We start from the raw sequence: 13,994 nt of genomic DNA, 5'->3' as shown, positions 1-13,994 counted from the left end.
AACACAACATCAGACAGAAAGCCAAGAAGAAAACCCAACAAAATCCTCACTGTTGTTCTAGCCGTTGGAAACCCTCTTGTACTATCTGTGCTGAGCAGAAATTCATGGACTTGGACAATAGATCAGTTTTGTATTTATTCCAAGAGCTACTATCCATCGTAAAATACCCATAATCTTAGATCAACTATTAATATAATAACTGCTTTAAACTCCCAAACTTACAGTTAACTGCTTTGCCATTTAACTTCCTCACTGAGGGTAGAAAATGCCACTAGTGTCAAAGAGTTGAAATTGTAAATTATAATCGTCTCAACAACTAAAAATGGTATTCTAAGACTTTTAAATTCATTTTCTTTTGTATGTAATTCAGAAACATACTGTCTCCAATATTTATCTCCCCCCACCTCTGCCTCCCTCCTGAAATGTTACTGGAAAATGAGATGTTTTATACCTTGGTTAATATTTTTATTAAGTTCTAACATCAAAGGGGTGTAAATGGAGAGAGATATTATTCAGCAACAATGAATAAACTTAATATAATTCATTTAAGCTAAGAAAATATGAACTGACTTTAAGATAGAGCAACCAAGCACGCTCAGATCTGGCCATAAATTGGCAACTGAAACAGGGGAAGAGAGAAGGAAAGCAAGTCATTCCCCTTAGGAGAGATGCAGGGTACGAGAAGAAAAAAAAGCATCAAGTTGATACCGTAGTTATATCTTAGGAAATATTTATTTTATTTGATATATTTATAGATACTATTGAGGAAATGCTTCTGATCACATTTATGATGATAACTTTAAAAATATTATGAGTGCTGCCTATTTGACTTACAGCAGAATAGACAATAAAAAGCAAGAGGTATTGGGGATGGAATTAAATAGGATTTCAAAACCTCATGTACGGTTCTCTGAGGGCATACCTGTGGAAGCCTAGGAAACTTGCCATTGACCTGGAAAAGAAAAGGAATTCCCTAGCTTTGTGCTACCATTGAAGTCCCAAGCGTAAGCTACAAAGTAGAGTATTTGCTCAGTCTATGGAAGGACTGCTTTTTGACTGTGCTACCTGTTAGTGATTAGGGACCATAATTTTCCATTAGAAGCAACTCAGAATCCTGATGGGAGTGTTCCAGCCTGCAGCCCCCGGAAATGACATTAAGAGTACCTACAAGGAGACAAAGCCCAACAGAAAAGCGTCTGCCATGCAGTGAGCCCAACAGGACATTCTGCAAAAGTAAACACTCAAATGAGATGAATGTGCACACTGAGATCCATGATTCAGGGTCTCTAATTTTCACTATTTGGAACTTGTCACTGAACACTGAACTCTGAGCACCTTATCTCCCCAGCGTGGAGGCCTTATCCAGCTGACCTCGTTGCTGCTTTCTTTTTATATTTGCATGATGTATATTTTAGTTTTAGGTTTTTTTTCTCTTTTTTTTTAATTTCAATAGGTTTTGGGGGAAAAGGTGGCATTTGGTTACATGAATAAGTTCTTTGGTGGTGACTTCTGAGATTTTGATGCATCAATCACTCAAGCAGTGCACACTGTACCCAATGTGTAGTCTTTTATTCCTCACCCCTCTCTCCCCTTTCCCCTGAGTCCCCAAAGTCCATTGTATCATTCTTACGCCTTTGCATCCTCATAGTTTAGCTCCCACTTATGAGTGAGAACATACAACGTTTGGTTTTCTATTCCTGAGTTACTTCACTTAGGATAATGGTCTCCAGTCCCATTCAGATTGCTGTGAATGCCATGATTTTGCTCCTTTTTATGGTTGGGCAGTATCCCATGGTGTATATATATATACACATACATATATATACACATATATATACACATATACGTATATGTGTGTATATACACATATATATACACATATACATATATGTGTATATATACAGTCACAATTTCTTTATCCACTCATTGACTGATGAGCATTTTAGCTGGTTCCGTATTTTTGCAATTGTGAATTGTGCTGTTATAAACATGAATGTGCAACTATCTTTTTTTGTATAATGACTTCTTTGCCTCTGGGCAGATACCCAGAGTTGGGATTGCTGAATTAAATGGTAGATCTACTTTTGTTCTTTATGAATCTCCACACTGTTTTCCAAAGTGGTTGTACTAGTTTACATTCCCACCACCTGAGGGCTTCTTTCGGCCCTCTTACAGTTCAGTGATGAACTGTAAGAGTCTGCCTGAATCCTGAAGCTATTAATACATAATTCTTCCCTTTTGATATTTGGCTGATCAATCTGACTTAGGCTTCAGCTGACAGTATGAGCTTGGGTTTAAATTTTGCTAACAGATACCATTTACCAGAACAAGGATGGCTGAATTTTACTAACCCTATTATCTGACATATCAAGGAATAGGCATTCTGGTTATCAAATATTTTGCAAGCAGATTAGTGCTATATATGCCATGTATAGATCACCAGTATTCAAATCATACACATAAAGTTATTTAATGATAATGATATCTTATACTCTGACATTATATTATTTTTATTTTCCATTTCCTCTGAGTGGAATAGAAGCCCTACCCTGAGAGCAGGAACATACATATTTGTGTATATGTACAAACATACAAACATCTGAGTACATACACATACATATACATATATCTAACACATGGGAGATATTCTGTATATTATGAATGATTAGACAATAAACAGAATTCAATCTTTTTTATTCAGAAGGTACTTTAGAATTGTATAACTTTTTAGGATTATCATGTACTGTATGTGCACAAGTGTGCCCATGAATGAAGTCCTGATTTAACAGATTGCTAGATAATGGGGTTTACTGCATTTTAAGTTTAGACAAAACATTGATTGAGCATCTAATTCACACTCTACACTTAGTTGCATGAACAGCCAAATAAAATAAAATATCTGACTAATCTCTTACTCACTATGAGATTCGAGTCCCTACCCTGTAAAAGAGGTCAGACTAAAAAGTATCCATTCTTTTCAACTCCAAATGGCTCTCTGAATGTTGTCCTCAGTACACTTAAGCCACTGGCAAGGGAGATCACAAATCATGCTGTGAGGTTACAGGGGAAGAGCTGGACCCACTGAACTGCAAATCATGTGGCAAGGTTTTAGATAGCAAGGACAGCCCTCCATATCAATGTCCCTATTTAATATTTTTCCCCTAAGGGAAAGATCTGTGGAAAACAGTCCTAAAATGTACTCTGGTACAACTTAACCAAGAGATCGAACTTAACATCAACAGAGCAACCAGACATTATGATCCTCCTGATGTCCTCAACATCACTTTTCACATTTTCTTGCCAAAAATGTTTGACTTGATCTAATCAAGCCTTTAGCCTAATTTCCATTTACAGAAAACCCTGGAATAGAGGTGCAAAAAAAAAAAAGATACCATAAAAAAACAATCAGACAAATCTTGAATTTGGGAGAAACTGGCCTGGTCTTTTTAACAAATCAATGCTATGATGTGACAGGAGGGACTGAGAGAGAGAAGGGAGAGAGGGAGAGAGAGACAGACAGACAGACAGATACGACAATCAAATGTAATATCTGGCTCTTTATTACAGTCCGATTTGAAAGAAAAAAAGCTATGAAAGATATTTATGAGACAATTAAGGACATTTGAAATATAAACTGGGCATTAGATAATATTAAGGTATTATTAGTTTTATAGGTGAGATAATTGTATTAGTGTATATAACAGAATAGTTACATACTGTTATATAAGTTTTTTTAGGTATATGCTGAATATTTAGGGTGAAATGTTATATGTCTATCATTTACATTAAAATAATTCACCAAAAAACAAACAAAGCTGAAGCAAATATGGCTCTCCATGAACAACTGCCAAATTCAGTGGGGGAGAATGGGTGTTCATTGTACTATTCTTTTTTATTTTCTGTCTGTTTGAAATTTTTTTTAATAATAAGTTTGTTTTCATATTCACAGGTAGCAACCTCTTAGAAACTTCATTCACAGCACTAAGGGCTCCTAATTAAAATAAATTTTAAAAATATTTCTGCAAACCATCCTCTCTCAGCAATTTGAGTAAGTCATCACAGACAAAAGTGGTTATAACGACACATATCACAGTTAGAAATCATTTTTGTTCTGAAAACCAGTTTTGCAAACTCCCCTTTTGAAAAAGACTTTTCAGTTTACCTTTTAAAATGAAAGATCCAAAAAGTGGCTTATTTGCCTCAAGCTCGGTCCCTTTTAATTGACAGAAAATCTCTCCACATACACCTCATGCAAACCTACTTTCGATTTTCCTTCCTAAAACTAGCTTTTGTCTCTGAACTTTACGCAACAGTTGGAGCTCTTTAATATTTTCTAAGAGAAATATTTCAAACAAGCAATCTCACAATTTATTCACTACTGCCAAGAATAAAAGTAACAGGTTTCACCACCAAGGCCTTCCAAGGCTTTGCATGACTTTTAAGGCAAAGCATCACTCATTCACCTGCAGGTTGGCTCCCTTAATGCATCTGCCATTTGTTTGGCTCTGGAGGAAACGATTTGATTACACAAAATTCTTTTTAGATCAAGTTTAAAATCTTAGCCACACTGCAGTGGTGAAGCCTGCAGCTTGATGGGTTAACACTTGGACATACTGAGCTAAGGACAAAGACAAGGAGCAGGTTAAAATCAGAAGCTTAAAGAACTGAAAAGAATGAGCTTAAAAGATGCAAGACTTAGCTGGGCCCTTATAAGTGCTCTATTTGCCATGACTGCATATAAGATGATTTATTTCTCATATTTCTTGTAAATGAGTGCAATACCCTAAGGGGCACTGGTAAGCATCGGTAAATGCAAAAGCCACTAGGACCAGTTGCATTCATCCACTGCTGTGACACCTATGCATTTTGAAGTTGGCAAGTAACCAGACATCTTTATGTACCTCCATTTCTCATATCCTATTATAGGGCACATCATTTTTAAAAGCATTTAAATGAAACAGATGTTAACCCCATTCATTCCATTTTCCCAGGGAACATGTCAATGATGATTTTTAAAATGCAAAAGAAAATGTCAAAGTATTTTGTTTCCTGGTTAAGAATACATCTGTGGAAAAGGAGGAAGAAAATACATAAAACACTCTATGGTCATTCAAGAAATAATTATAAGGTATGTCAAACTACAGAAAATTGAGCAAGCACTAAATTAAACCAAAAAAAAGGATATCTTGTGTCAAAATGGCTTTTTCACTCACTCATTTCAAAAACAAGTTTTGAAAATTAAATTCTATCTACCAGCTCAGAACAGAACACATTAAGGCTTGACTGTAATGCCATTATCCATGTGGCAGCTCCTTTCCTTTTCTGAAACCGCATTAATTGACAAAGAAGCCTTAGGGCTCACCTCCCATAGTGCCTTGAAGTCCTTCTGCTCGATGCGGAGCAGTTCACTGCTCTCCCTGGTAACGATGGTTGCATGACGGGGTGTGTTGTCCAGAATGGACTCTCCAAAGGCTGTCCCAATTCCCAGGGTACAGATGGTCACTGCATCCTGAGAATCCCAAAAACTAGTCATTAGAAAATTAAACATCTAATGGATAGGTCTTTTCTTTCCTTTAACTGAAGTATAATATGTACAAAGTAAAACACCCATGTAATCGTATAGTTCAACAAGTCTTGACAAATATATACACCGGTGTATTTACCACCCAGATCAAGGCAGAACATTTCTATCACCCCCAAAAGTCCCCTTGTGCCCCTCTCCAGGCAAGGATCCTTTCTCAAAGGTAATCACTTGTTCTGATTTCTGCCTGTTTTAGAACTTCATGTAAAAGAGTTCAGATGATATACTCCTGTTTGTGCCTGGCTTCTTTTTTGCTCAGCATAATGTCTGTATGATTCATCCATGTTGTGGCATGGATCCATAGGTTCTTCCTTTTATTCATGAGTAGTTTCCCATAACGTTCGTGTGCTTCAATTTGCTTATCATCCTTCTACTGGTGGACATTTGGGTTGTTTCTAGTTTGAGGAAATTATGAATAAGGCTGCCAGCAGTAATCTTATCTTTTCATATAACTACTGTCTGTTTTCAGAAAAGAGGAGAAATCTATTCAAGCTGAGCTCAGTTGTTGTTTTTTTAAGTTAGAGAGTGCAGTTACAATATTTATTTCTATATTTTTCTCAATATTTTATTGTGAAAACTTTCAAACATGAAAAAATTAAAAAGACTATTAGAGCAAATACCTGTATACTGTATACCCACTACCTATATTATCCCATTAATATTGTGCTTTATTTAGTTTATTACATGTCTATCCATCCATTGATTCATCTTATTTTCATTTTTTATACATTGTGCAGGAAACTGTCAACAACATTTAAATATGAAACTAGCACTGTCTGTGTTAACCAGATGAGGAAACTGAGGGTCAGAATGGTGGATCCACACAGCCCCCCTTCACACATTGATAAGTAGTGTGGCCAGATTCTAATCAAATCTGACTATAAGATTACAAGATTTTTGTATCATGCTGCCTCCTGCAGCCACAGCAGAGTAAAAACAGCATCGGATGAAATACAATGCGACTAGCTTATAAAATGTCATGAATCAATGATTTAAAAGTTTCTTAAGGTGTACCAAAAACAAAAAGTAATTTCCTCTCTGCATGCAACACTGGTGATAATGTTTGGATTTAATCCTAACTAGTTTCAAATAATGCTAATAGCCACTCAAAATCAACTGGACATCAATTTTGTAAGGCATTATAAACTAAGGGAGACACACAAGGGTAATCCTCTGAGTTAGAAAGCCCAGTTTTCCTTTCATGCATCTAATATACGATAATAGGCAAATGTTATTAAGATCAAGTTAGTGACTCTGTAATCACATTAGTAAGACAAATGCCCATAAGAATCCAGTTCCTTGAACCATAGCAAATTGCTTCTGCACAGATATTACCATACAAAATTATGTTCGGGAAAATAAAATCAATAATATCTCAGAAAAGAATAAAAGATCAGGGAAGAAGTTAAGAAAAGCCTGCTAATAAATTTCCCAAAAAGACAAGTGCAAACAAATTCACTCAGAAAAATATCCCCAGAACTGAAATATCAGTAGTCAAAGAGTTAGGTCTCACTGAGCAATTTTTAAATGCTAGTAAAAACACAAGATAGACTATGATAAATCACAGACTTTCACAATTCTCTGGAATAGTAGGTTCCCTAAAGTTCCCACTAGCCTATTTCATTTTTCTATCACCTGAACCCTTCAGAAGAATTCTGTCTCATTTGTACTTTCCAGCATGTCTTAAAAACCTGAAATGGAACCTAAATAATACCGCGAACGTCATCCACATATTTTACATATATATGGTTATTTGCGAAGTATAATGCAAAAGAACTAGGAAGCTCTCAGTTGTTCCTGAGCTAGCTGTACAGTTCGTGGATGGATCAGTCTTCTTTCTCACCTTCTATCCCCAACACAAGTAGTCTGTCACCAGTACACAGAGAAATAACAGAGGCTGGGAAGCACACATGAGCCTGTCTTTTTGCCAATAAACAACTCTTGGAATAAAGACACAAGATTGGATTTGTTCTTGGATTTTCCCAGGAGATTTCAACCTGACTCATGCCTGATCACATACAACAAAACTTAATCACAGTAGTGCTTCCAACTGCACTCCTTGGTGTATTTCTGTGTCGGGACTGCCTCTGTAAGGGGAAAATCATGCCAGTGAGTACCCAGCTGCAGTCATTGGCTCAAGCACTCTGGGCTCATTTCAGGAATCAATTCTTCTACCAGAATTGAGTGTGGGATCAGTCCTTTCTAGATAGCCTCTTTCACACTAGGTCCACTGAAATTTAAGGACAAGGAGTCACACATTATAAGATACAATCTTAAAATTAGGACCGGAAAACCTCACCTGAAAGGAGTATTGCTTGCAAGTTCAAACTTTACTTTCAGCAGATTTGAAGTATTTTTTAGGACAAATTTACTTAGAAGTCTGAATGAATTTGGGAGGTATGGTTGGGCATTGGGATAACTGGGCACAGAGAAATAGAAGGTGGCCAAGAAGAACATTTTCACCCTAAAGATGATTCACTTTCTTTACAGTCCATGGGTGCTAGCCCTTATTTACATCTAAATCACAGGCAGGGCTTTGCAATGTGCTGACAGAGTAATTTTCAAATAAAGAAATTGACATCCAAATATTCTCTCACTTAGCAGAACCAATATATGTTGTTCAGTATGTATGCTGAAAGTCAGGGTAAGGGTGGACAGGGTGAATGTGAGTGGATGTAGAAGAAGCACTCTTCCTTTGGTCCACACTAATGTCTAACCAGATCTCCATGGGTCAGGATCCCAAGCCCAAAACACTGTAGATGGGCTTAATGCCTGCCTTTGCCTGCTGCAGAAAGTGTCTGTTTCTGGATGTAACATTACCATTTCTTTCAAGCTTACACAGGCTGCTTATGACTCAATACTTACTTAATAGGGAGTATTCAAAAGAACACTTTTATTAATTTTCTGCTCATTTGCAGATTAATGTTCAGTGAAGGCATCTGAAAGAAGATGTTTACAGTAACACAGAGACTGAAGAAAGCAATCAGCACCTATGCAGGGAACATGAAATAATAATAGTGAAGGAATGTCCTGTTTTGTGGTAAAGATGGCAATTTGTTTTGAGAACTTTCAAAAGGGAAGTGAAGATTTAAAAGCCTGACTTCAATATATGAGGGTGGTTTAGCAGATGCTGCTGGAGCCCTGCCAGATTCCCCACTCACCTCTGAGGTCATCTGTAGCTTTCTGAATGGCTCTGTGCAGTGTGCCACCTCCAGCATCTGCACCCCGCTCTGCCTGAGGACACAGTGCTAGGTAGCTAATGCCTTGCAGGGGCAACCAGTACCATGAGAGTGGTGGGACATGAGAGTGGGAATATCAACACCCCAGCTTCCTTCCCATTCACCGTTTCTTAGTGGGTTCCCTGAAGGAGTAAGCCCGGTTGCCCATAGTGGAAATGCTCTTAGTAGAACGCTTCGATTGTCTTTCCGTCCTTCTGTTAGTGGCTTTCCCACTCTATTATATTCCGAGATCATCTCCAAAAAAAAAAACCACTTGTAGTCAAACCCTTGTCTCCAAGTCGGCTTTTGGGGAAACCCAAAACAAGGGGATAGGTTAGCCAAGATGGCTGTGGGTCCTAAATGGCACTGAGACCTCTGGGGAGGTACCGGACCAAACCAGCATTCCCAGAGAGACTTCCGTATTAAGGACAGAGGCCAGAGTGCCGCTTACCACTTGCATCACACACATTTTAAGTGCAGTACGTTTTGGGTGACACATGGGAAGACTTCATTCTGTTAGGAAAACATGCTGGGTTATCTGAGATCAATTCTACTAGATTATAAGGGCCGATGGGAACACACATGCAAAATTATCTCTGGCATATCACTGACATGCCATCTGGCTTTTTCCTCCAGTCTGATCCAGCTATGTCATCTCTCAGTCCACTGGATCACTCCTTTTCCTCCTTCTAAAACACAGCCCTCCTTACTTAATTATCCACCCACCCTTAGTCCCATTGTGCAGCAGCGTGCATGTTGATCTGTATGTGTGTGAGCAGGAACTGGGCCACGCACTGGCCAGGTGTCTCAACTACAATGCCTCGTTGATTCCTCACAAAAGGTGAATGAGATAATGCTTTACATAGTGCCTGACTCAAAACAAATGCTTAATAAATTGTGGACACTCTTATTAACACAATCCAGCAATATCAGTAGTACAATTGCTATTTTATAGGTTGAGCAAAATCAGGCTCAAAGATATTCAGTGACTTGCCCAAGATGATGGCTAGTAAGTGGAAGAGCTGAGACTAGAAACTAGTCAGTCTAATGATCTACCCACATGCCTCTTAGATTGTCCTAAGAAGTATAAGTACCTCTTGACCAAGGTTCAGTTGGAAAGTCAGTTAAGGTACCAATTTAATTCGTATTGATTCTTATTTCAGTCAGCCAATCTTTGTATTTATTGAATACCAAATAAGTCCAAATCATCAGGAAAATATAAAACCCCATCTCTAAAAAATTAAAAATAAATAGCCAGGCATGGTGGCGTTTGCCTGTGGTCTCAGCTACTCAGGAGGGTGAGTCAGGAGGATCCCTTAATTCTAGGAGCTCAAAGTTACAGTGAGCTATGATCATACTATTGCACTCCAGCCTGGGAGACACAGCAAGACTTTGTCTCTAAAACAAATAAAATAAAACAAAATCGGAATTTCTGCTTTTCCCACTCTGATCCTGTGCCCCAGTTCTAATAACTGAGTTCAGATCCTGGTTGAAGAAACTGAGTTTCTGTCTTTCAGAGTCTCTGCCTTGATAACCTGCTGGGTACCCTAATTCTTCTCAGAGTGACAGTATCCTGTCTTGACAGCCCTTCCTGGGTCCCGCTTCCTCTCTGGCAGTCCTTCTGTGGCCAGATCTCTTAGGAAGCCTGCCCACTGCCCACCTCCACCACTGGGCCTGCTTTTGACTCCCTCCCACCAGTGTGCTAAGCCTCAGCATGCTACCCCTGGCTAGACCAGCCTTTGGCCCCTCCCCACATTAGCCCGGGGACTGTGTCATGCCACCTTCCTGCTTCCTCTGCCCCTCCTGCCCAGCACTGCCTGAACATGCCCTTGAGACATTTCCCACCTCCATCATGGTGCCCCCCAGATTCCAGGTTCTCCTCCTTTATGCAGCCGGGCACCTGCTGAAGTCATGAGCACTGTCTTGACACAGTGTTTTCAGTGGGACATGCAGGGTCCAGTTAACGTCATTCATAAAAGCTGGCATTAGCTAAGTTAATAAAGATGTTGATGAAGCCATCCTATGGGAAGGCAGGGCATCAGGTAAAGGACTCCCACGTGGAGGCTACCCACAATCAGAACACTCAATGCTCAGCAGGGAAAATCCCTGGAAGCAACACAGTGGAAAAGCCACAGGCCTTGTAGACTTACTTCAAAACTTATCTCTGCCAATGACCAACCTGTGGGCTTTGGGGAAAATGCTCCCCAGAGCCTCAGTATCCTTATTTGTAAAATAGCACAATCTTTCTTATAAGATCATTAGCAGTATTCAATAGAAATAAAGTAATATACACAGTCCATATAAGTGCTGTATAGTTTCTGGTACATAATATATGTTCCATAAATAATGGAAATTATTATTTCTAACTTAGTCACATACATGTATAGGTTATCCATATTTCTAAAAACCAAAGCATTTTTTCTGTCATTTAAACAATAGAGAATCTCTATATTCATTTTGTTAATCTTCAACTAATGATGGCTTTCAACATTTAAATTCCAAGTTTCTCTGTCCCCTAGACTGGATGTCAAGTGGCTTGAATGATCTACAAAACACTTCAGCTCTCTGGGGGAGCTCATATTCAAAGGAGCCCTTCTGACAAACCCTGCTGTAAATCAAAGAATCCTTTTGTACTGCAACTAATCACCCCTTAATTTATCTGCTTTGTACGTCTGAGTTATGGTATACTGGGTTTTCTTAAAGCAGGCATTCTTATATGAGGCATTTTATTTGTTTCATTATAAACACAGGAAACAGTATGGAAATGGGAATGGTGTTAAGAAAGCCAATGGTTATGTGTCACTGATAACTAAGACTGGTATCCAAGCTAAGGCTCTTGTGACTTACAAATAAATAATGTCTATAAGCATCAGCTGAAATCTAACTTACACAGGTTATAGGTATTCTGATGGAATTTAAAATAGCTACAATCAATTAAACATAAGAATTTCCTGTGGTAAGAACATTAAGATTTTCTAAAAATGGTCCTGTAATTTTAAGGGCTATGAGATCATCTTCTTGTGCATGTTTCATTTCCATATTCATGGCTCAAGAAGAGTTCATTGTCTCATGGCAAATTTATTGTTTTGGACATATATTGAGTTAACACCAAGGAAAAAAAATTGGTCCTTTAAATGTGTGGAAACAGAAACATAATTTTTTCTTTCTCAGAGACGAGGTCTTGCTATGTTGCCCAGGCTGGACTGCAGTAGCTGTTCACAGGTGTGAACATAAATTCTTACAAGGCAAATATTTTTATAATTTTTATTTTAGGCCTATAGACAACATTTGCCATTAAGTTACACAGCACCTGGGATTGAACTTGAATTTAGTGCTGGAATTTGCTAAGTGCTCCAAGTCATCTTAAATAATAAATGGAACCCAATCTCTTAATTTGTCAAGATGTTAGATTGTGTGCTGTCAGAAGCATTTACTGCCAAAGCAAGAGGGCAAAATACGTCTCAGGCAAAATACGTCTCAGTCAAAAGTGTTTTCTAACAAACAGCAAAGACAAGGTCTGCTACTTTTAGAACACTTTCCTGGAATCAGCACGTTCAACACAGCTTACCAAGATCAGACAGGCCGGCGCAGGAAGGTTTCATGAGAATGGGCTAGCATTAGCATTCTGGCAACTGAATCAGGGAGCCCAGAACCCATTTCAGCAGAGAGCCAGTCTGTCCAGCATTGTGGCACAGTTTTGCATCCACCCACCCAAACAAAGAATTACATGGCAACAAAACTAGATGCAGGATGCAGGATGCTCGATAAACTCCCAATCAGCTCCTAATAAATAGCCTGACCTGAGCATAGACAAGTAGGAAGAGATTACAAACAACTGCTGTGGACTTGGCACCTTTCACATTTTATGGGCTCAGCAAATGTGCTCAGAAAAATGTTTCCAATGATGACAGTGTTTTCTGTTTGAAAATAACGGAGTGAAATGAGTGAATAGAAGAATCAGAGAGGCAACAGGAGAAAGATAGACAGAGGTAGAGAGATCCACATTACAGCGAAACACACACGTTCTTCAAATTTTATATACAAAAATGCAATGCTTGAAAACATCTTTGTTACTGTAGAAGGAAAAAAGAGAAGGTAAATAAAAGCATATTATTTTACTTTAAGGAGAAAATCAGTATGAGATTTTTTTTCTGAAATTGAGCTAAAATGTGCCAGATAATTTCACAATGACAGATGAGGAGATGAAATTAAGTGATGACCAAGGCCAGGTGCAGCCCAGATTCTCTGATCCATGAAATGGCTGAACAATACTGTTAAACTTCTTCCTGTTTCAAATCCCAAGTACATTTCCTGCCTTTTCTATTCTAGCACTGCCCTCTTGTGATAAAACAATAGCATTGCAGTCATTTCAATCAACTTTCCTTGGAATGGTAATTTCAAAAAGCACAGACCCTCTGGCTCTATCCCAGGCTTTGTACTAAGCGCTTTACATACACATTGGCTCATTTACGGTAAGAGCTATTATCCTCAATTTACAGGTAATCTAACTGTGCAAACCCACAGCCAATTAAGTGGCGATAGGATTTAAAAGGAGGCCTGAATTAGGTAAATACTAATGCTTTAAATAAGCATCTGTGATAGAGATGTAAAAGTTTTAAAGAATTAATAAACCATTCTACTTTCTGTCTTGCAATATAAACTTTACTATGTCAGCTGCCATCAGAAATTCTTCTTTCTTATGACTGGAAAAGTCTTTTTACTTTTTGGAATGTAAAGATTAATTTAAAATCTTACCTATTTCTAGGATTTTGATACTTACTATGCCAAAAAAGCACCTCATTTATAAAATCTGCAGAGAAAAACAAGACCTTCTCTCTTTCTTTCTGTCTCTCAAGTAAACACACACACACACACACACACACACACACACACACACACAGCTGGATAATGTGATACACTGAGATCTATAACCCTATTTATTGTTTTTAGGCCTGTTATTTATTGCTTATAACCTATCCCAGTGTTCATCTCTAACTCTAAATCAATGAAAATATTACTGAGAAAAAAATACGCCCATAGTATTATTTACTCCAGTGGGGATGTAAACTGTCTGACTTTTAGCCCACTTACGTTACATAGGCACCAGGACAGGAGAGGGTCTTGTGCAGTCGAGTTCAGTGGATCTGGAGGTGGATGTGCCCTGGTTAGGTTCAGGTAAGACACTGAAGGTGGGG

At 38.3% G+C, this 13,994-nt stretch overlaps 1 protein-coding gene across 6 annotated transcripts in view; it reads right to left on the bottom strand.

Annotated features, from left to right (window-relative positions):
* The window catches only part of RAPGEF4 (Rap guanine nucleotide exchange factor 4), a 368,276-nt gene that overhangs the window by 238,779 nt on the left and 115,503 nt on the right, over window positions 1-13,994 (bottom strand). For all 6 annotated transcript variants that reach the window (XM_064373398.1, XM_021668976.2, XM_021668977.2 and 3 more), the window contains one exon: window positions 5,363-5,509. In XM_064373398.1, coding sequence (XP_064229468.1) covers window positions 5,363-5,509 — 147 coding nt within the window. The remainder of the gene's footprint in view (window positions 1-5,362; window positions 5,510-13,994) is intronic.

This window comes from Aotus nancymaae, unplaced genomic scaffold (assembly GCF_030222135.1).
Source record: "Aotus nancymaae isolate 86718 unplaced genomic scaffold, 86718_ANA_hifiasm-v0.15.2.pri h1tg000008l, whole genome shotgun sequence".
NCBI classification, from domain to species: Eukaryota; Metazoa; Chordata; class Mammalia; order Primates; family Aotidae; genus Aotus; species Aotus nancymaae.
The sequence above is the reverse complement of the archived record's forward strand: the minus strand, read 5'-3'. Positions and strand labels throughout refer to the sequence as shown.